An 18,630-nucleotide genomic window follows, 5' to 3' on the forward strand; every position below is an offset into this window, starting at 1 on the left:
AAAAGTATTGTAGCTGTAATTTCTACAATTCCAAGCCTATACCTACATCATCTTTCAAGACAAATGGTAGGGAAATCAGCCAAAACATTTCTTCATGCTACTTTTAAAGTTTACCCACATGTGATGCATGCCGGAGTAGACAACAAAAAATGAGACGACGAACGTTTCTCGAGGTAATGCTCTCACAATGAAAAAAATTCAATTTAAACAAGTTCACTCAATATACTCCAAATTTTCTCTTTTCAGGATGGTTTTATCTGTAAGCTTGATTGTTTCACTAGCCCTTCCCATCTCCCCAAAAAGTTAATGTTCCATTTTTCTTCCTTACATTGATTTTAGAAAACTTGTCTCAACTATAGACCAGGCTGGGGGAGCTGGTATCCTTCATGAGCTTATATTACCTATCTAGGAACCAACCAGATTCACCCTTTTGAGAATTTGCATTAACACCCATGAAGAAAATTCAAACTAGAGCCATGAGTGGCAGGTCACTACAATAAACATCAGGTAACAATGATATCAAGTAATTATAATATGCTAACTCTAGCCAGGCACCGTTCCATTGCCCTCATTTTAGAAACAAGAAAATGGAGATACAGAAGTTTCAATAACTTCCCCAAAGTCAGAAAACTGAAAAAGAAAATAAAAGGGGCTATACCTGGATTTGAATGCCAGCGTTGTTTCTCAGAGCGGGATCTTAACAGAGGCACCAGACGCCGCCATGGGGGAGATTCTGTGCTTGCATCTGACCCATCCCCCCACTCCCGAGGCCGCTTCCCTTCTCTCCCCCCACTCCCGAGGCTGCTTCCCTTCGCCTCCCCCCACTCCCGAGGCTGCTTCCCTTCGCCTCCCCCCACTCCCGAGGCTGCTTCCCTTCGCCTCCCCCCACTCCCGAGGCTGCTTCCCTCCTCTCCCCCCACTCCCGAGGCTGCTTCCCTTCGCCTCCCCCCACTCCCGAGGCTGCTTCCCTTCGCCTCCCCCCACTCCCGAGGCTGCTTCCCTTCGCTTCCCCCACCCCCGAGGCTGCTTCCCTTCTGTCCCCCCACTCCCGAGGCTGCTTCCCTTCGCCTCCCCCCACTCCCGAGGCTGCTTCCCTTCGCCTCCCCCCACTCCCGAGGCTGCTTCCCTCCTCTCCCCCCACTCCCAAGGCTGCTTCCCTTCGCTTCCCCCACTCCTGAGGCTGCTTCCCTTCTGTCCCCCCACTCCTGAGGCTGCTTCCCTTCGCTTCCCCCCACTCCCGAGGCTGCTTCCCTTCGCTCCCCCCACTCCCGAGGCTGCTTCCCTTCGCTTCCCCCACTCCCGAGGCTGCTTCCCTTCGCTTCCCCCACTCCTGAGGCTGCTTCCCTTCTGTCCCCCCACTCCTGAGGCTGCTTCCCTTCGCTTCCCCCCACTCCCGAGGCTGCTTCCCTCCTCTCCCCCCACTCCCGAGGCTGCTTCCCTTCGCCTCCCCCCACTCCCGAGGCTGCTTCCCTTCTCTCCCCCCACTCCCGAGGCTGCTTCCCTTCGCCTCCCCCCACTCCCGAGGCTGCTTCCCTTCGCCTCCCCCCACTCCCGAGGCTGCTTCCCTTCGCCTCCCCCCACTCCCGAGGCTGCTTCCCTTCGCCTCCCCCCACTCCCGAGGCTGCTTCCCTCCTCTCCCCCCACTCCCGAGGCTGCTTCCCTTCGCTTCCCCCACTCCTGAGGCTGCTTCCCTTCTGTCCCCCCACTCCCGAGGCTGCTTCCCTTCGCCTCCCCCCACTCCCGAGGCTGCTTCCCTTCGCTTCCCCCACTCCTGAGGCTGCTTCCCTTCTGTCCCCCCACTCCTGAGGCTGCTTCCCTTCGCTTCCCCCCACTCCCGAGGCTGCTTCCCTTCGCTCCCCCCACTCCCGAGGCTGCTTCCCTTCGCTTCCCCACTCCCGAGGCTGCTTCCCTTCGCTTCCCCCCACTCCCGAGGCTGCTTCCCTTCGCTTCCCCCCACTCCCGAGGCTGCTTCCCTTCGCTTCCCCCCACTCCTGAGGCTGCTTCCCTTCGCTTCCCCCCACTCCTGAGGCTGCTTCCCTTCGCTCCCCCACTCCTGAGGCTGCTTCCCTTCGCTTCCCCCACTCCTGAGGCTGCTTACCTTTGCATGGGATTCTGGAGGCCTTTGAGAAATGCCTTTGGGCGTGTAATGTAATTTAATTGATCCTTTGTAACTTGTAGGCAAATGAGCCCTTCTAATGACAGTCTTCTAAAGCTGATTTCCAATTTGCCTTATAAAACGTAGATATAAATCACTAACTCATGCTTTCATTCTCCTTAGAAAAAAATTTTTTTCTTCCTCTGAACAATGATTGTAGACTCATTTATTTAACTATTGAGTTCAGGAATCTCTGCGGTGCTTGAAGCGTATTTTCTCAACATGGACAATCCTAATGGATCTGGAACATGATACTACAGTTAAACACATTCTTTTTTTTTTTTTGAGACGGAGTTTTGCTCTTGTCGCCCAGGCTGGAGTGCAGTGGCGCAACCTCAGCTTACCGCAACATCCGCCTCCCGGGTTCAAGCCCTTCTTCTGCTTCAGTCTCCTGAGTAGCTGGGATTACAGGCATGTGCCACCACGCCCTGCTAATTTTTATTTTTAGTAGAGACAGGGTTTCTCCATGTTGGCCAGGCTGGTCTCGAACTCCTGAGCTCAGGTGATCCACCTTCCTTGGCCTCCCAAAGTGCTGGGATTACAGGCGTGAGCCACCGCGCCCGGCCTAAAGACACTTCATAACCTCATTTGCTAGCCCTTATCCTTTCTACTTTCTATTTTTTTAAAAAACAAAACTGTAGACAAAATAGTATATCTTTCCTTTCTCATATTATCTTCGCCCTCTCCAGCCCTTGCCCTACTTGCATTTCAAGAGCACGGTGATTAGAATCCCCGGCAAACACACAGTGATTTCATTACTCTTCCTTTAGGTTTTAGGGCACAAAAGTTTAAGAGTTCTAACCTCTGTTAACTTGGAGAACATAGCTTCTGGAGACAGTTTAGTCTGTTCTAGGCCAACAAATATTTTTAAATATTGGGGTGGGAAGGATCTCAAGTTTATACAAAGGAAAGCTTCCATTTTTACAACATAACTTTTCCAAAGGGCAGGAATTCTTTGATGTTTCTCTTATAATTATCAACCAAGACTGGAAAAAAACATTAAAATTCTCATAATCAGAAAATCCTGAAATCCTTCTATTTGAAAAGCGCTAACGCTAACAAACAAACTTCAGGAGCGATCTCCACCTCAGATTTTGTATAACTTTCCAAGGCCAGAAAATCTGCAAAGGGTGTCATGGGCTCCCCTACTGTTGAAAGTCAATGGATTTTATAAAAGTTGGATAATGTAGCCACAGAAGAAAATCCATTTGTACAAAGAAAAGTTGCTGTATCTAAAACTTACCACATGGCCCGAAAATAAAAGGCATGAAACAACAGCTTTCCACCTGGGAAGCCTTGCTCTGCTGGGCCTCCAGACAGTAAATCTTCTGCCAGGATTAGAAGTAGTTAACTAAGAAATCCAAATTGGGAAATAACAAACTCTAACTTTGTTCTACATTATCAATATTATTAAGGGAATGATGTCATTGTTTGGGGCTTTTGCAAAGACATTCCATGTCACTTCAGTTTTAATACCAGGCTGGAGCCTGCCTGGTCGGCCAGCCTAAGCCAGATAAACACAGACCTGTAGTCTTTCTATTCATCTCCGGATAGTTACTCAGAAAGATTCTGGAAAATATGCCTATTATGAACTAAACATTTCACTTTTCATTTTATCCATGTGCCAGAAGTCCATTCCTTGGATAAACATTTTACAAACTGACACTCTAAAAGTCACTAAACATGATAAAGTATGTGTGCATCAGTTCAGAACTGATTAAATATTTTCTCTCCTGTGACAAATGAATAGTTACATACTGTATGAAACTAGTGGAACCCACATTCCGCTTTCTTTCTTTCCCCTTTTTTGTCTTTATTTTGCATGAAAGATTAATTTTCCATTTCAACTCATTTGTTATGCAATCTTGGCTTTGCTAAAATACCATTTAAGCAATATTACATGCAGAAATAGTATTTATTTTTTAAAATGTGTGATTTAAAGTTCTTCTACAAATATGCATTCTTCCATTACAGTTTCTTGCCTTTTATTACTGGTTGTTTCCAATTGCCTTGCTATTATTTAAGTAGGAGAGGGAATGTAGTGTATTCTCTTTAAGAATATTTTATAAAAGATCCTATGAGATCCATTGAGTACATTTTTAAACTATACAGTCCAATCTTTATCACATAATAATGTCCAAATAAAGCACGTTACTTATTAATTCTCTAAGTTTAATTGTGCTATTTGCTTCCTTATTAAACAAATTCACTATCATCTTACGGTCTCATCAGAAGATTAGTTATATATAATCTTTCTAGATATCTTTAGCTCCTGGAGGAAAAGAAAAGACTTCTATTTTGAAACATGTGGCATGATCTTGGCTTACTGCAACCTCTGCTCCCTGGGTTCAAGCAATTCTCTTGCCTCAACCTCTCGAGTAGCTGGGATTACAGGCGCCTGTCACCACATCAGGCTAATTTTTGTATTTTTAGTAGAGATGAGGTTTCGCCATGTTGTTCAGGCTGGTCTTGAATTCCTGACCTCAGGTGACCTGCCTGCCTCAGCTTCCCAAAGTGCTAGGATCACAAGTGTGAGCCACTGCACCTAGGCATTTTTAAAGTTTTATATAAAAATTTCAATAGCATGTATGTCTTGTAGAAAAATATAAACATCTTAAACTAAATGTTTTAATCTGTAGGAAAAGTCACAAACTTCCTAGAAAAAAATTGCTTTAAAATGATAGGAGTAGTTCATACACATTACTTTGTTTGTCATTACTCACAGAGGGTGTACACCTTTCTCACCCTGATTTCCTTTGTCCAGAATGTCACCTTCACTGACTAACAAGGGTAAGCTATCTAACTGAATAGTTGCAATAGAATTCAAATTTTACATTCAGTCATTTCTACTAGCTTTATTGATGCCAGAATTAAATTAGTGAAATCAACGCAACTGATAGCTGGAACAAACTGTGTTTCTAAAACCTTTTCTTTTTCTACGTCGAAAGTCAATTTCACCTGAAAATATAGTTTTTACCTGTAGAATTTAAAGAAATAGAAGAAAAATGACTGAAGAAAAATTTCAAGTTAGCCTTAGTTCATTAAGTAATAAAGCAGATTTTATCATTCCCAGTCTCATTATTATTTTTTAAATTTAAATATAAAGGAATGGACATTTATTAGACAAATTCAAAATTTCTACATTCTCTGCCTATGAGCTGACATAGACATTAAGTGACTCTGTAGGAAATAAAAACAATCATATTTGGTCTGGTGATACTTTTCCATAATTGAAGAAAGCCGTGTATGCTAATTAAAAATAAAATAGAAGCAGAAGCTGACATAAACACACACAATGGGGATGAAGCCAACCTTAACAATATTCTGCCGAAATCCATCTTGTAATACAATATGATGGCTTGGCTTGCCCAGTGAAATCATCTGAAGATGAGAATATATTCATCTGCTTTGCATTTGCATTTTGGGTATGGGTCAAGACTCATCTGCCCAGCCGCCTTACTTTCCAGGAGAACTGCAGAGTTCAGTTAAACCATTTATTCGAAAGCTATACAGTTTTGCTCATGTGAAAAAGGAGCTCAAAGTCCCACTTTCTAGATTAATAGCAAAAATGCATGAATAAACAGAATTAGCACATTTAAAACTATTATGCTAACAAATGGAATATGAAAAAATGATCTGGCTTGATTTTAAAAATATACTCACCATTGTTTGTTTTTAATACTATTTATAGAAGACAATTCTAATTATTCTCTTGATAAAAGTTCAGCTTATCCATTTTAAATGGGCTAAGAGTCAAGATGTTTTAAAAAATGTACTAGAATGTAAAGACAAATGAGTATAATTCCTTTCAAATAATGTGTGTGTGAGGTTTACAAAATGTTTTCACATGAATAAGCCTTCAAGAAAGGCCTCTTAGGAGCCACACTTGAAGAAGCTTTGCAAAGAACAAGGTACTCCATATTCCTACAGCCCTGGAGGATGAAAGAAAGGGTGAGGTTATATTCCTTTTTACATATGACGAAGTGGAGGCCCGGGAACTTGGGGAACTTTCTGTGGTTTACTCACTTGTAATTCTGGAGTGGCAGAGCTAGGCTAAGAGGAAATGTCAGCGTCCTGTCCACCACGCAGCCCTGCCTTCTTTCATGACAACCTTGGTGAGTATACGGAATGCCAAATTGCCTCAAAAGCTCTGGGAAACTTCTCTTTTGGTACAGAAAAGGCTGTTCAGTTATTATATGATCCTTCTTTGATCCTTAAGGCATCTGATAGCCCAACTCAGCTATCACAATTATCTGTAAATAACTCTCAACCATTTTTAAAAATCAAGCACAGAAATTTGTCACCAATTTGTCAGTGGATCTCCTGCCACAGGGTGTAAAGTAAAACTAAATTGTGTCTGGCTGTTACAGCATCACTGAGATAAAAACAGAACCTCACCAGCCAATTCCTTGGATTAGGAACCTTTTGATATATTCATAGAAATGAAACTTCCCCGTGTATTTTCTGTCTCAACGTCAAAGGGCTAAATGGAAGGCTGGAAAATGAAGAACAACTTTTTGAGTACCTCCAAATCTTGCCTCCAAAGTGAATTTCATCTGGTTTGTGATAATATGATACATAGAACATGATAAGAATAATCTATAATAAAAATAAAAGGAGAAATGGAAGACAGGAAAAATGTATGCCTAAATTCATACTCCTAGCTCTCCTCTCCCTCTAGGCCTTGCCAAGACAACTGAAATATTTAGAGATAAAATACAGTGAGGATCTGTATATGTGTATGTGCATGTCTATGTTTTTTTTTTTTTTAGATGGGGTGTCACTGTCATCCATGCTGGAGTGCAGTGGCTCCATCTCAGCTCACTGAAACCTCTGCCCCCCAGGTTCAAGCGATTCTTCTGCCTCAGCCTCCGGAGTAGCTGGGATTACAGGTGCATGCCACCATACCTGGCTAAATTTTAAATATTATTAGTAGAGATGGGATTTCACCATGTTGGCCAGGCTGTTGTTGAACTCCTGACCTCAGGTGATCTGCCTGCCTCGGCCTCCAAAAGTGCTGGGATTAAAGGTGTGAGCCACCGCCCCCGGCCTGTGTATGTATTTTGTTTCAATTTTGTGTGTGTGTGGTGGTCGGGGGGGAGTAAAGAAAGTCTTGGCCAATTCAAGCAAAAGAAGAACTCCATAAAAAACTGAGGCTTTGGGTCCTAAAGAAATTTACATGGGGAGAGAGTACATATGGTGAGCCACTGTTGAGATTGGGGTGGCAGGTAAAATACTCAAGGCCTCAAAGCTGGGAAGGAGACCTGGGACTCTAGAATCTCGGTCAAAGTCCACCATTCCCTCAAAGGCCTGAGAGGAGGCAGCCTGCCAGCCAGCCAGCCGGGCAGGTGGAAGCCCACAGTACACCAGGCAGAAATGTTTCTGCCTGCTTACATACAAGGTCCTAGAAGCAGTTAACTCGGCTGATGCTGGTGTGCTTATTTTGTGGCTATTAGACAGACTACATGAAGGAATATAGGTGATTTTATTTTTTAGCCTGGCTTCCCATGAGTTGCCCCTGGGTTACATATCTTATTGTTCCGCCAGTGGTGGCCAGCGGTTGCGCTGAGTTCCCTGCTGCCAGTGAGGCTTACAGCATATATTCATGGATCCCTACACAGCTTGGGGATTGTTTCCACGTCAGCCTGACCTCCTGATCTGATGCTCATTAGTGGGTGCAGCCTAGTAAGCTTATGCACAGCCTTCCAACCTCTGGGATTGATTATGATCCCAAAAGGATCCTTCTTGGCTATCTTCTTCCCTTGATCTCTCTGTTAAACTTCTGATTGCTTAGCCATTTTGCTTGTTGCTGCTGTATCACGGAGCTACGAACGCCCTCTCAACTGCTCTCCGTCTACACCTCTATTCTTTCAGACAAAGCTCTTAGGTATGAAATTCTTCATGTTCTGTTCCAAACAAAATCCGCCTTCTCAAGCAGATCTGTAGAGCTCTGGGCAGGACTTCTGTGCACCTGCACAATGGTTAAAGCTAGGATTAGGACAGTGGTCCACTTCTTCCAAAGCAACACTCCTGCTGTGTAAGAAGGAGCTGAGGTGGGGGGCCCCTAGTCTTCATGTATTCTCCCTCCTGGTGTAGAATCTCTGCCCTAAAATCAGCTAGAGTGGAAGCACTGGGGCCCAGCATTCTCGGTCGGCTATACCTGAGCTGGAGCATCTGCCCTTTAAGTAAGGAAGTGTTGAGAAAGGGAGCCCCCTCTTATCTGCATTGTTAGTCTGGAACAGAACTTCTGCAATAAGCTGGAGGTGGTGGAATGAGTAATTCTGGCAGCCTGCTGACTCAGTGAGAAGCCATAACCTCAGCGTAGGAGCTTGGGAGAGTGGAAGCTCCTATCTTCGTGACCATAAGTGTCTGGATTAGAGCTCCTGCAGCGGCTCCCAAAAGACGTAATAGGACACAATAGGTAGTGATTCCAATGCCTTAGACTCTCACTGTTCTTACCATGATTTAGATTTTCTTGGACAAATGATTCCTCATTTGCTGCCAAGTCCATAGAACAATTTCTAGACATGTTAAATAACTGTTTTATATTGTTTTTTCCAGTTTAATGGTGGCTATGAAGATAGTTCATGCTAAAAGTCAGTCTCCCAAGCTCAGGTATTATGGTAAATGGAAGAAAAGGAAATTGTGAAGAGCTCTTATGAAGTTGATACTCGACATACATATTTTACTCATTTAACCTACTTAATCAGTTAAGTAATGAACTGATCACCACATTTATAATGTGGACATTGTTTTTCTTTTTCTCACAGATAAGGACATGGATTCAAAACCTAAGATAAATCCTTGGAGCCATGGTGCCAGCAGTTTGGTGCAGGTACCAAAATACAGAGCTGATTCCAAAATCTATGCTCCATAACCATCCGAGACTGCCCAGGGCTGCAATCCATGGAGACAGCGAGAAACATGACAACAAACAAATACATTGCCCGAGTCTGAAATCTGACTCTGGTTTCTAATTCTACCACTAAACTTTTTATAATTTCTGATTATAAAAATAATGTGAAAATACCATAGCAATGAACATCTATTGATCACTTGGGACTAAGCATCTGCCAGAGATTATTTCATTTAATTCTCACCTACAAAGTAGATACTATTTTCCTGGGGTGATGGGATTGGTCTAAGGTCATAGAGCTATCATGTGTAAGAGGCAAGATTCAGACTCAAAAGGCCAGAGGATCAGAGTTACACTGCTTTCCTGCACAGAATTACTACTGATTGTTGCCCCGGTTACATAGGACTGCTGAGAAAATGGCACACAGACTTATTTCTTCGGAGAAACGTCAAATGTTTCATATGATTCATTATTCTTATTTTTACTTTTGAATTTCGGGGTTCATTGTTTAACTATAAAAGATGGCTCTTTTACTAACGATTTTGTCATTTGCTAGTAATTTTTTCATGCAACTCACTGAAATTTCTGATTTTATAATTTCAGGCCTTTGACCTCAGCTTTTGCTTTTCATAGAAACTGGAGAATTCTGTTTACTAGTTTGCTAAGACAATATTTTATATCAAGCCAAGAACTACTAAATATGTGATATCTGTTCAGTGAATATAAAAGATGTCGCCGGCCAGGCACGGTGGCTCATCCCTGTAATCCCAGCTCTTTGGGAGGCCAAGGCAGGCAGACCACTTGAGGCCAAGAGTTTGAGACCAGCCTGGCCAACATGGCAAAACCCCATCTATACTAAAAATACAAGAAAAAAAAAAGTTAGCTGGGTGTGGCAGTGCACGCTTGTAATTCTAGCTACTGGGGAGGCTGAGGAATGAGAATTGTCTGAACCTGGCAGGTGGAGGTTGCAGTGAGCTGAGATGGTGCCACTGTCCTCCAGTCTGGGTGACAGAGCAAGATTATGTCTCAAAAAAAAAAAAAAAAAGATCTTGCCTACTGAATTAATGGCAGAGAACTTCTTTAATAAATTTTTTCCTCAAGGCTAATAAGGTTTCTCTTTAGAAATTGTGATAGTTAATTTTATGTGTCAACTTGGCCAGGTCATAGTGCCCATTTTGGGGTCAAACACCAGTCTAGATGGTATTGAGAAAGCAGTTTTTAGGTGTGGTTAACTTTTTTTTTTTTTTTTGAGAAGGAGTCTATGTTGTCCGGGCTGGAGTGCAGCAGTGCGATCTTGGCTCACTGCAACCTCCGCCTCCCAGGTTCAAGCGATTCTCATGCCTCAGCCTTCTGAATAGCTGGGATTACAGGCCCCTACCACCACGCCTGGCTAATTTTTTGTATTTTTAGTAGAGACAGGGTTTTGCCATGTTGGCCAGGCTGGTTGACCAGGCTGGTCTCAAACTCCTGACCTCAAGTGATCTGCCTGTCTCGGCCTCCCAAAGTGCTGGGATTACAGGCATGAGCCACCGTGCCTGGCCTAGGTGTGGTTAACACTTAAATTACTAGGCATTGAAAAAAGTAGATTTCCCTTTAAAACATGCTGGGTTTCCTCCAATCAGTTGAAGACCTTAAGACTCAGCTTCCTGAATATGAAAGAATTCTGTCTCTAGACTGCTTCAGACTCAAGATTGCAATACTACAAGGAACTTAAACAAATCAACAAGCAAAAACAATCCAATTAAAAAATAGGCAGAGGACATAAATAGACACTTCTCAAAAGAAGACATATAAGTGGCCAACAAACATGGAAAAATGCTCAACATCGCTAATCATCAGAGAAATACAAATCAAAATCACCATGGGATACTATCTCACACCAGTCAGAATGGCAATTATTAAAGTCAAAACATAACAGATGTTGGCGAGGCTGTGCAGAAAAGGGAATGTTTGTACACTGTTGGTGGGAATGCAAAGTTGTTCAGCCACTGTGGAAAGCAGTTTGGAGATTTCTCAAAGAACTGAAAACAGAACTATAATACCATTTGACTCAGCAATCCCACTACTGGGTATACACCCAAAGGAAAATAATGCATTCTATCAAAAACACACACACTCGTATGTTCATCACAGCACTGTTCACAATAGCAAAGACATGGAATCAACCCAGGTGCCTATCAGCAGTGGACTGCATAAAGAAAATGTGGTACACATACATCATGGAATACTATGCAACTATAAAATGAATGAAATCATGTCCTTTGCAGGAACGCAGATGGAGCTGGAGACCATTATCCTAAGAGAATTAACGCAAGAACAGAAAACCAAATACTGCCTATTCTCACTTATAAGTGGGAGCTAAACACTGATCACACATAGACGTAAGCGTGGGAACAACAGACACTGGGGCTACTGAACAATGCAGGAGGATCACGGGCTCAAAAACCACCCACTGAGTACTACGCTCAATACCTGGGTGACAGGATCATTTAGATTCTAAACCTCGGTGTCGTGCAATGTACCCATGTAACAAACCTGCACGTGTACCCCTTAATCTAAAAGTTAAAATTTATAAAGAGGAAAAAAAAAGATTGCAACATCAACTCCTACCAGAATTGTCAGCTTGCCCTGCTAATTTTAGACTTGCCAATTTTACAATCGCATGAGTCAATTCTCTATCTTTCTTTACACACACACACACACAAGAAAACCTCGGAGATATTGTGGGTTTGGTTCCAGACCACTGCAATAAAGTGAATGAATATTGTAATAGAGTTACATGAATTTTTTGGTGTCCTAGTGCATATAAAAGTTATGTTTACATTATACTATAGTCTATTAAGTATGCAACAGAATTACGTCTGAAAAACAAAATGCATACTTTATTAGCAGATACTTTGTTACTAAAAAATGTTAACAATTATCTGAGTCTTCAGTGACTTAATATCTTTTGGATGTTGATGACTACTGATTGATTGGAATGGTGGTTGCTGAAGGCTGGGGTGGCTAATAAGACAACAATGAAATCTGCCACATCAATTCAGTCTTTCACAAAAGATTTCTCTGTAGTATATGATGCCATTTGGTAGCACTTTACTCACAGTAGAGCTTCTTTCAAAATTGGAGTAAATCCTCTCAAACCCTGCTGCTGCTTTGTCAGCTAAGTTGATGTAGTATTCTAAATTCTTTGTTGTGATTTCAACAACGTTCATAGCATCTTAACCACGAGTAGATTCCACCTCAAGAAACTACTTTCTTTGCTCATTCATAAGAAGCAACTCCTCATCTGTTCAAATTTTATTATGAGATTGGAGCAACTCAGTCACATCTTCAGACTCTACCTCTAATTCTCTTTCTATTTCTACCACATTTGCAGTTACTTTCTCCACTGATGTCTTGGAATCCTCAAAACCATCTGTGAGGGTTACAATTAACTTCTTCCAAACTCCTGTTAACGCTGATATTTTGACCTGCTTCCAGGAATTATGAATGTTATTGATGGCATCTAGAATGGTGAATCCTTTCCAAAAGGTTTCAATTTACTTCACCCAGATCTCTTAAAGGAATCACTACCTATGGCAGCTATAGCCTTACCAAATGTATTTCTTAAATAATAAGACTTGAAAGTCAAAATTACTCCTTGATCCATGAGCTACAAAATGAATGCTGTGTTAGCAGGCTTCGAAACGTGATTCTCTTTGTACATCTCCAGCAGAGCTCCTGGGTGACCAAGTGCATGGTCCATGAGATGTGATATTTTGAAAGCAATCTTTTCTTTTTTTCCTGAGCAATGGGTCTCAGCAATGGGTTTAAAATATTCAGTAAGCTATGCTGTAAACAGATGTGCAGGCTTTGTTGTTCCATTTATACAGCACAGGCAGAGGAGATTTGGCATAATTCCTATGGGCCCTAGCATTTTCAGAATGGTGAATGTGCACTGGCTTCAACTGAAAGTTACCAGCTGCATTATCCCCTAACAAGACAGTCATCCTGTTTTCTGAAGCTTCACTTTTTTAAAAATTTATTTATTTATTTATTTTTGAGAACGAGTCTTGCTCTGTCACCCAGGCTGGAGTGCAGTGGCGCGATCTCAGCTCGCTGCAACCTCTGCCTCCTGGGTTCAAGCGATTCTCCTGCCTCAGCCTTCCGAGTAGCTGGCATTACAGGCATGCACCACCATGCCTGGCTAATTTTTGTATATTTAGTAGAGACAGGGTTTCACCACGTTGGCCAGGCTGGGCTCAAGGTCCTGACCTCAGGTGATCCACCCGTCTTGGGCTCCGAAAGTGCTAGGATTACAGGCTTGAGCCGCCATGCCCGATCCTGTTCTCTGAAGCTTTAAAGTCAGGCATTGACTTCTCTCTAGCTATGAAAGCCCTAGATGGCATCTTCTTCCAACAGAAGATGTTTCATCTACATTGGAAATATGTTGTTTAGCTACTTTCATGAATTATCTTAGATCTTCTGGATAGCTTGTAGCTTGTCCATCAGCACTTGTTGCTTCACCTTGCACTCTTTTGTTACAGAGGTTTCTTACCTTAAACTTCATGACCCCACTTCTACTGGCCTCAAACTTTTCCTCTCCAGTTTCCTCACCTATTTCAGCCTTCACAGAATTGAATAGAGTTAGGGCCCTGCTCTGGATTAGGCTTTGGTTTAAGGGAATTGAAACAGGCTCAATGGTCCCATAGAACTGATGTTTACGATTTAATTTGAATAAACATAGAAACTGACCCTCCTAGTCTTGAAACTTGAGAAAGTTACATTTGTCTTTTTTGAGTTCCTTTCTCCAGAAACCAACCATCAGGCTTCCAAGATAGTATCAAGGAACTGAAACTCACCAGATCATTGCATCTGGACAATGAGATGCCAGACCCTTCACCCATTGTGACTGCCTAACCCACCAGCTGCTTGCTGCTGAGTACCTCCTCTTCCTTACCCCTCCCTAATTCCTGTTCTCCCACACATGGTTACATTTCTTCCCTGCTATATAAATCCCTAATTTTAGTTAGTCAGGGAGATGGATTTGAGACTGAGCTCCCACCGCCTCGGCTGCAGCACCCAATTAAAGCCTTCTTCCCTGGCAATACTCATCTCAGTGATTGGCTTTCTGTGTGGCAAGTAGCTGTGCTAAACCAAACCCCTGGCAACAGACTATTGTGTAACAGACTATTGTGGCTGGTTTGATCTTCTATTAAGACCACTTAAACTTTCCCCATAGCAGCAAGAATGCTGTTTTGCTTTCTTATCATTCATGTGTTCATTGAAATAGACTTTTAATTTCCTTCAAGAACTTTTTCTTTGCATTCATAACTTGGCTAACTGTTTGGCACTAGACGTCTAGCTTTGGGCATATCTTGGCTTTGGATATACCTTCCTCATTAAGGTTAACCATTTCTAGCTTTTGTTTTAAAGTGAGAGATGTGTGACTCTTTCTTTCACTTGAATACTTAGAGGCCACTGTTGGGTAATTAATTGGCCTAATTTCAATATTGTTGTGTCTCAGGGAATACGGAGGCCTGAGGAGAGGGGAGACGCAAGGGAACAGATGGTTGGTGGAACAGTTAGAACATACAATATTTTTCTATTACATTTGCCATCTTATATGGGTCAGGTCATGGTGTCCCAGAACAATTACAATAGTAACATAAAAGATCACTGATCACAGATCACCTGTGGTGATAGATAATAAAAATAAAATGTTTGAAATATTACAGGAATTACCAAAATGTAACACAGAGACATGAGGTGTGCACATGCTGTTGGAAACATGGCACCGATAGACTTGCTAGAAGCAGAGTTGCCACAAACCTTCAATTTGTGAAAAAAAAATACAATTATCTGCAAAGCACAGCAAAGAGAAGTGCAATAAAATGAGGTATGCCTGTGTGTGTGTATGTGTGTGTGTGTGTGTGTGTGTGTGTTTATATCTGTATCGCCAGTTTGTTCTTTTTTTCTACAGAACCCTGACGTATATAGAGAGATGCGAGAAGGAGAGAAAATGGAGGCAGAAAAGCAGGGAGATTTCTGAGATACTTTTCTATGTTTACCCATAATTGCAAGTCTCCATTCTGGAAATGAAGGTGCGTCCAAGGGAAGCTCATCGCTTCCTACCTAGACTTCACTTTTGAATATGGAAATCACATAGTTTTTTTTTTGATAACCCAAACTCTGAAACAGGTTCTTGCTATCTTCCTTCTTTTGTGTACTTCCATAGTTCTAAATCCCATGTAAAAGAGAAGATGCTAAGCTATTCACAATAATTTGGTATTTAACAGAATTATACGTTACCCAGAGTAACAAAAATAAAATTCAGAAATTCACTGTAGATTTAGAGTACACCATTTTATTAGATTTATTTTTGTTTTATGCTTGAAAATTAAAATTGAACTAAAAATTGGTTCCTTAAGATGAAATACACTTAGCATGTTATAACGCTATTCTGGGAGGAAATAAAGTAATTTCTCACCATTTATGAGTCTCTGTCAGTGAATTTTCCTCTGCCTCTTGGTCAATTTTGGCTGAAAGTGCAAGAAAATAAAAGTACATGAGATAAATGATAAGTTGTTACACTGTTTCAAGCAACATCTGCCCTACATAACGTAACTTATTTTAATTATTAATTCTATTGTACTACAACCAGAAGCTCATTTCAAATCTATGGATGTCATAGATACAAGATTTAAATGATTCTACTTAATTTTAATTAAGTTGATCTTATTATATTGACACAGACAAGATATATTATCTAATCAAAAATTTCAGATTCTGAAAAAATTTCTTTAACTCAGTCACATTAACCTGAGAAAAGAAAACACTAGTTTCATATTTACATCAGATGTGTCAGTGTTTAAATGCCAACAATTAGTGGAAATAATTCCCTCAAGCAAAGGTGTAAACACGTCAAAAAAAAAAAAACAAAACCCTAAACAGAAATGGTATGTGACATTTCTCAGTTATGTTAAGAATTTTGAACTCATTTCAACAGTTCATATCAGACCACAGGTGAACAGATCATGATCTGTTCTGAAAAGGGGGAATGTGATAATATACCCATTTACTTGCTATCATTTTTATTTAAAAATAAAGAATTGTGATCTGCTACAAACCCAAAGGTCAAATTTAAGGAGATTAAATCAGTATTTCGAACTGCTTAAAATAACATAAGAACTCCATCACTTAAAGTATGGCTGTGACTTCATTTTTTTTTTTTGACAAGTAAGCATTCTAGGAATTATGTATTACTTCACCTCCACCCATTTCCCCATACCTCCATACATATTAATATATGTTTGACATGAAAGTTTTGAAGATACTCTTATTTCATGCAATGCTCTCTGATATTTTTAGCCTATCTATCAGATTTTAAAACATTAGTTGGGACCTGCTAAACTGATTTTATGACTCACTAATGGTTTGTGACCCACAGTTTGAAAATCACTGAGTAACAGGACAAAAAAAAAAGTAAAATGTAAAAAATAAATCCTGGGACTAGTTAAAGAAAAAGTTGTCTTTTTATTATCATTCCTCTTTGGGTCACATGTGGGGCCATTTGGAGAACTTAGGAGACACAGTGGAGCAGGGCAAATTGATTATAAAAAAATGGGAACTGTGCATGAAATAAAACCCATGGTCACTCGAGAACTGTCAGTGTCTTTATCACTACTTACAACACAATAGTACGGCTTAGGCTAGTTCATGTTTTACAGCCTCAAGACAGTGTTCTTTCAAAGGTTTGCATGGTATCTGCAAAGTCATAACCCAGTGTCACGTTGCCACTCTTTGCCAGGATTTTCAGGATTTCACAGGGATCACTTCAGGTGGCAGCAGATATTTTTTTCTTTCTTTTCTTTCCCTTTTTGTATGTCAGATTGTTTGTATAAACTTACAGGTCAATTGTTAACTATATTAAAAAAAAGAATGAATATCCTATGATTTTACTTTGAAAAGGCTCCAGCACGAACATATTGTTTTATAAAAATCTGCTCTGAGTTGCCTAGCATAAAAGATGATTTGCTTCCAGAAACAATTCTAGGAACACATAAAGTTTGTTTAGGCAAAATAACAAAAGCACTACAATGCATACTATTTTCAGGAAGGGTATTTTTCCAGTTGCCCTCACATATCTTTGCTTTTTCTTTGCAAAGTACAGAGATTCAGGCAGATTAGAAGAAGGAATTTCTAGACTATTTTAGAAGATTAAAGTAAATGATTTATGAAACTTAAAAACACACTACAGTAGAACAAGATGCCAGAGATCTGTATTCGATTCCTGATTTTGCCACTTAAATTAGCTCTGTGACTTTAGGCAGATTCATCTGTTAATATGTACAAAATACTTAGCACGGTGCCTCCAATAATCAGTAGAAACTTAATAGATAAATATCCTTGGAAAATTCTGGACCTGAAGATCTCAAAATTCTTAGAGTGATATCATACATAATGTTTAACTGAGTAAGTCAACTAATAATTATATTCCAATGTTATATTCAATAAAGAAAACACATACAGCTTTTCAAAAAGCATAAGCTCCTAAATTGTGTTTAGTGGAATAAAGTAAGTTTCATTTGTTCATAATGACTTCTTTTGATGTTCACTGAAACAGCTCTTGCTTAGTTGCGTGAGCAAGTTTGGCCGAAACAAAAACTTTAATCCAATTTGGCAGAAGACTGATTCTTATTGAGGGAACAAAATATAAAACCAAACCTTCTTACCAAACCTAATAGCCATATCACAATCATTAAGACAAACTAGAATAAGAAAAAAATCTCTTAAAATGGTCTATTATACATTATTTTACATAGTTTTGAAGCTAAAGGGATTTGGGTATTCAAACTGTAATCAGCTTTGATAAACAGTCAAATGAGAGATCAAAGCAAGAACATTAGAGTACACATTTCGATTCCTGATGTAGAGTCAACAATTCAAAGAACTGAACAGATTTCCTTTGTATACCAATCTCAGGAAAAACTTTCTGAAAAATTGGGGTGCAATTCCATTTTATGGAAAAACAGAGATATCCTTTTTCCAAGATGGTGTTTGCATAAATGCACCATCACTATTTTATTGTCACAATTTTATTTTTTTGAGACAGGGTCTCACTTTGTCACCCAGGCTGGAGTGCAGTGGTACAACGATGGCTCACTGCAAGCTGCAATTCCTCCTGTCATCCTCCTGCTTCAGCCTTCCAAGTAGCTGGGATTACAGGGTATGCCAACACACCTGGCTAAATTTTTCAATCTATTTTTTGTAGAGATGGAGGTCTCGCTATGTTGCCCAGGGTGGTCTCAGACTCCGAGGCTCAAGCGATCCTTCCGTCTCGGTCTCTCAAAGTGTTGAGATTACAGGCATAAGCCACCATGCTTGGCCAACAATTCTTTTAAACATACTTATGGTGTTAACTTAGTGACAACTGCAGGATGTGGTTGCTTTACATAGTGAGGGTGAACCTTCCAAACCAAAATAAAATGTAATTTAATTGGTGAAAATTAAGATATCATTTGGAATAAAACAAATCTGCCATTCATTTATGGAGCAAGCAAGCTAATTACATGCAGTGACCCCAATCAGACCAGCTATGCTTTTCAGTTTGAGCAACAACTTTTATAGGCTGTGTACC

The 18,630-nt window shown here is 40.7% G+C and overlaps 1 protein-coding gene across 4 annotated transcripts in view; it reads right to left on the reverse strand.

Annotated features, from left to right (window-relative positions):
* The window catches only part of FMN2 (formin 2), a 389,598-nt gene that overhangs the window by 67,880 nt on the left and 303,088 nt on the right, over positions 1 to 18,630 (reverse strand). For all 4 annotated transcript variants that reach the window (XM_054660803.2, XM_054660802.2, XM_054660798.2 and 1 more), the window contains one exon: positions 15,481 to 15,532. In XM_054660803.2, coding sequence (XP_054516778.1) covers positions 15,481 to 15,532 — 52 coding nt within the window. The remainder of the gene's footprint in view (positions 1 to 15,480; positions 15,533 to 18,630) is intronic.

The sequence above is a fragment of the Pan troglodytes genome, chromosome 1 (assembly GCF_028858775.2).
Source record: "Pan troglodytes isolate AG18354 chromosome 1, NHGRI_mPanTro3-v2.0_pri, whole genome shotgun sequence".
NCBI classification, from domain to species: domain Eukaryota; kingdom Metazoa; phylum Chordata; class Mammalia; order Primates; family Hominidae; genus Pan; species Pan troglodytes.